Source organism: Pinus tabuliformis, chromosome 6, assembly GCF_031772625.1.
Source record: "Pinus tabuliformis cultivar Carrire ecotype Pingquan chromosome 6, CPIR1, whole genome shotgun sequence".
Classification (NCBI taxonomy): domain Eukaryota; kingdom Viridiplantae; phylum Streptophyta; class Pinopsida; order Pinales; family Pinaceae; genus Pinus; species Pinus tabuliformis.
The window spans coordinates 592,516,340-592,520,917 of record NC_142292.1 but is presented as its reverse complement, the minus strand read 5'-3'; the positions used below and the strand labels follow the sequence as shown (position 1 = coordinate 592,520,917).

General features: G+C 36.6%; 1 protein-coding gene across 1 annotated transcript; it reads left to right on the top strand.

The window, feature by feature from the left end:
• The first annotated feature begins 1,615 nt into the window (after positions 1–1,615).
• LOC149259954 (uncharacterized) lies at positions 1,616–2,805 on the top strand. The gene has a single exon (XM_089378064.1). The coding sequence runs from the start codon at positions 1,699–1,701 to the stop codon at positions 2,302–2,304; it is 606 nt and encodes a 201-aa protein (XP_089234190.1). The 5' UTR covers positions 1,616–1,698; the 3' UTR covers positions 2,305–2,805.
• Positions 2,806–4,578: the final 1,773 nt, after the last annotated feature.

The window sequence follows — 4,578 nt, the reverse complement described above, 5'->3', positions numbered from 1 at the left end:
TTCACTGATTGCCTAGAATAGTTGTAGGTTTTATCCTTATATATAGATTACGTGCAAATCAATTATTAAAACACAAATATATATATTGGCGAGAGCATAAAATATACACAGATATTTTCTCTTGGAACACAAAGCGGGAAAACCAAATTGATTTTTTATTATATTCCTTTCAGTGTTACAATACATTATATACATGTTGAAACATTCATAAACCCCAATCTATTAACCCTAGATTAGAAAATAACGGTTTCCTTCACTGGATCTAAAAAATAACATGGTAAAAATTCATCATTTGTAAAACCATGTAGGAAAACCATGTGCAAAACCATGGGTAGGTTCGTCCACCATCTTTGGGTTTACCACCCTAAGACCCCGAATGCTGCGACACAATGTAACCACACATTACACATGGGTAGGTCCATCCACCATCTTTGAGTCTACCACCCTAAAATCCCCCATGCTCTCACACAATGACACACAACTAGTCGCATAAAATTTATAACACATACTTAACCAAACCCTACCTATTACCCCCACATTCCTAATTTTAACCACTAAATACTTAATTCTAAAAACCAGTTATTTAATTTTTAATCTCTATCTATCTATCACATATATATAACTATAATTTTTAACACATGTACTAACCTATAATTCATATATATAGGATGCGTGATATGAATATGCATACTGGGATAATCTTCGACCATTAATGAACCTCACTAAGGGAGAAACCATCCAATTCATAAAGAAATTTATTTTTATCCCATGCATAACTTTTGAGAGAAATAAAAAGTATCCTATCCATAATGAAAATATTTATTTTTTAATAAATAAATAACGTGAAATCCTTTTTGATTTTAATGAAAAATCCTCGTGAACTTAACATGGGATGTTCTTCAACAATTGATTAATAAACCTCACTGATAGAGAAACCATCCATTTGATAAAAATATTTGTTTTTTCATCCTCTGCATTAATTATTGATGATGTATACACATGAAAACTTTTATTTTTAATGAAAACATTTATTTTTTATGAAATAAATAACGTGAAAGCTTTTTGATTTTAATAAAAAATCCTCGTGAACCTAAAATGGGGAAATCTCGACTGCTCAAATAATTCACATATTTTGATTTTCACTGAAAATTGTCATAATCTGACTGATCGAGATCCTAATAGCCAACCACACAGCCGTACCCTTGGAATCAACCACACAAATGAATCGTTCACATGGTCGGGAATGGAGAACAACCACAAGAAGGCTTTTCGACAGCGCCAGATTATAAAGTGACCCCTTTTACTTCTTTTATCACATTAGTCCCGGAGCGAGTATGATGGAACCGACTCTCTCAATCTTTCTCGAACGTTGCGATCCCTGCAAATGGATGTGTGTATGGAGACAATCTCGTGACTTGAACACTAGATCGTTCAAAAAGTTTACAGTATCATGGAGTCATGGAACAACATAGACGTTAACGGTTTTTCTGTTAAATCTTTGCCTCACTTTTTTCTGCTGCCATCATTATCCATAACCCTAGGTCCCTGGTGATTTTCAGAAGTTTCTCTATAAAGGGCTATGTGAGCTTTGCCCATTATATATCAATGTCTGTTATATGAATTTTTCTCTCTCAGGTTATGCTAGTCGCAGTAAGTGAAAGTTGAGACTCGCAGCAATCTGAAGCTCGAGATAGTAGCATGGCACCAGATGCGATTGCCTCAAGATTTTCTTCCTTAGTCTTGAATCCAAACGGGCCATCGGTGGACGAGGTCGAAGGATCGAAACACGGGGCTGTACCTATTGGGAGGACCCCCAGGCGGTCCTTCGATGGGGTCCGCGTCAAGAGAACAATATCCGATGTTTCTGCAGAAATAAGCCGAAGCTCGACGGACGTGAATTTACACGCAGTAACGAATTTGAAAGTAGAAAAAGCTCAATGCGAGTTCTGTGGGATGTCTGAAGAATGCACGCCGAGTTACATTTGTAGGGTTAGGGATCTCTTCTGTGGGCACTGGGTTTGTGGGCTCTGCGCAGAAGCTGTCAAGGAAGAACGGCGTCGGATGGGTAAAGGAGTACCCATGGAGGACGCTTTGCGTTCGCATATGGTTGTGTGTGTTAAATTCAACAAGGTCGCCCGGTCGAATCCTGCGATGCATGTTGCTGAATCAATGCGCGATATTCTGAAGAAGAGTTCCCGGGCAAATGGTATGAGATCGAACCACAACAGTCCCAGGGACAGAGCAATTCCGAGAAGTACTATTTCCCGTAGTACCAGCTGCATTCCTGCAATTGTAAGGAAATAAATTAGCAACCGTTTCTGATCTTTACTTTGATGGTCATACCCTATCGAAACTCCGCACCGCGGTTTTCTCTAATGTCTCTGGACTACAAGTGTAATGCTTCCCTTCTGCAACATATGTCCATGTTTCTTTTTTGTGTGGGCACTTCCATGTGTAATGCTTCCCTAAATTTATGGTATTAAGACACGAACGGAATCGTAATGACGAATTTCGGAATTTTTTTCTGCTGATACGGCCGAACTTGGTAACTTAACTGGAAGCAATTCTCTTATGTTTCTTCTTTTTGTGTTGACACGACCTTAAGCTTCTGGAAACAAGGAGGCCTCTTTCCTAAGGAATTTATCGTACATAGTCTATGTCTCGCCAAGGATAACCGAAATGACGCTGAAGGCGTGGAACATATTCTGCCGGAGGAGATCCTTGCAAATTTTTCAAAGACTAAGTAGTAAAGCAACTCTTCAAGTGTAAAGGTGGAATCAGGAGTTAAATTTGACGGGTGCTTTTATCAGTTAGGGAATTTTCTTTTAATGAAGATTTTATTTTTAAATTGCTCATCATATAACTTTTAATATTTATTGGTACAAGTTTGATCTCATTTCTTATATAAGCAAATTTTCTATTGCTGCAAAATAATTCATAATAAAAATTATAAAAAAATATTAATAATATAAACTATAATAATTAACAATAAAAATAAAAGTTAATAAAAGAAAAAAAATACCAATTCATCACCCATATATTCTAATGTCAAATTTTCTTTTACTTTATCGGATTAATTCTCCATATGTATTCTTATAAATAGACAAACCATTTGTATAATTTTTTCTTCCTAATTCTCTCTATAATTATTCACTTGCGTCGATAATCCACAGAGAGTTAATTATTCACTTGCGTGCATATTCCATGGAGAGCACCAAATGACAATGATTGATCAACACAGGCTAAGAATTTCAAATCTGACGCATCTGACGGGGATCTCTGCAACTCTAATGTCATTTCAATCTTTTTACCAAAAAAAGTTGAAGGGTTGGGAATTATATATATATATATATATATATATATATATGAGAAAGGCAAATCACCCTTGAGGGTCAATTTGGCAGTCAAATTCCATCCGTCACTCACACTTTCAAACTCCATGTCTATTTTATGGATGGGGTTTCCACTGCTTTTTTTGGGTAATAAATCACCGTAGGCATGCGGAACGGACGAATTAGTACTTTTTTTTGAAGAAATTGAGATGGAAGTTGAGTTATTGTATGCAGAATGGAGAGAATTGGTACTTTTTAAAAGAAATTGAAATAGAAGTTGAGTTATTGCCAACAGTGGTTTTTCTATCTTTCTGTGTTTTCGTAAAGCCTGCATGAGAATTTTGTTTTTAGGTGTTTGGACAATTTTGAAGGATGGCCAAAGCGATGCAGAGTGAGTTGAACATGCATAAATGGTGGAGTTCTTTTTATAGACCCTATAATCTATGAGGAACTGATGAAAGCAGTTGAACCTTATGTAATGAGAAATTAAAAGCTAAAGTTGTTTGATAGTGAGGATCTCGTAGATGTTTCTTGCTCTTCTTCTTGCTTTTTCATGAGCAGATCAGGAACAAATATAGACGAGGCTTCTAAGCAACAATTCTGCTAAAAATGTTCCGAAGATTTCAGTGTGTGCACCCACTATTTCAATCTCATGATCTAAATTTCTAATGAATGGATGCAGTAACGCTGGAGATGTGTCTTGGTACCTGAGTTTTCATGGGTTAGAAGCCAATAATCAGCTGCAATATGCATTCGTTCCAGACCAGCCTATGGATATGTGTTTGTAGTGTATGCCTTCATTCCAAAAGGGTTCTTTTCAGCTGGGAGTCAATTCATCTCAGCCATTGAGCATATCTAAAATATATGAGTAGGTTCATGCCAATATATAAACACAGAAGAAACAACAGATAGACCAACTACAATTGCCGCCTTTTTTAGCCAAAAGCCACGGTTCACAACAAGTACTGGGGTCTCTAGCCTACCCTTATCAACAGCAATAGCTTCAGCTGCTGAAACAATTAAGGTATTTATGTTTATCAAGAAATATACACAATTGATAGATTTATCTTTATAAAAAAACCTACTTGGGGTAAGAGCTCAACCCATGAAACTTTCTGCAAAAAATGATTCAAAACTGGGAATTGCAAGGCCAACCAAGCTCTACAAAGGAGTGAGACAGACTCGAGCCTGTGAGTGCTTTACTGACTCATTGAAAACAACCAGAGCAGAGAAATAAGACAAGTAA

Bases quoted from the DNA above. Each gene is read 5' to 3' on its own strand.
- LOC149259954 (XM_089378064.1), top strand. From the start codon at position 1,699: ATGGCACCAGATGCGATTGCCTCAAGATTTTCTTCCTTAGTCTTGAAT.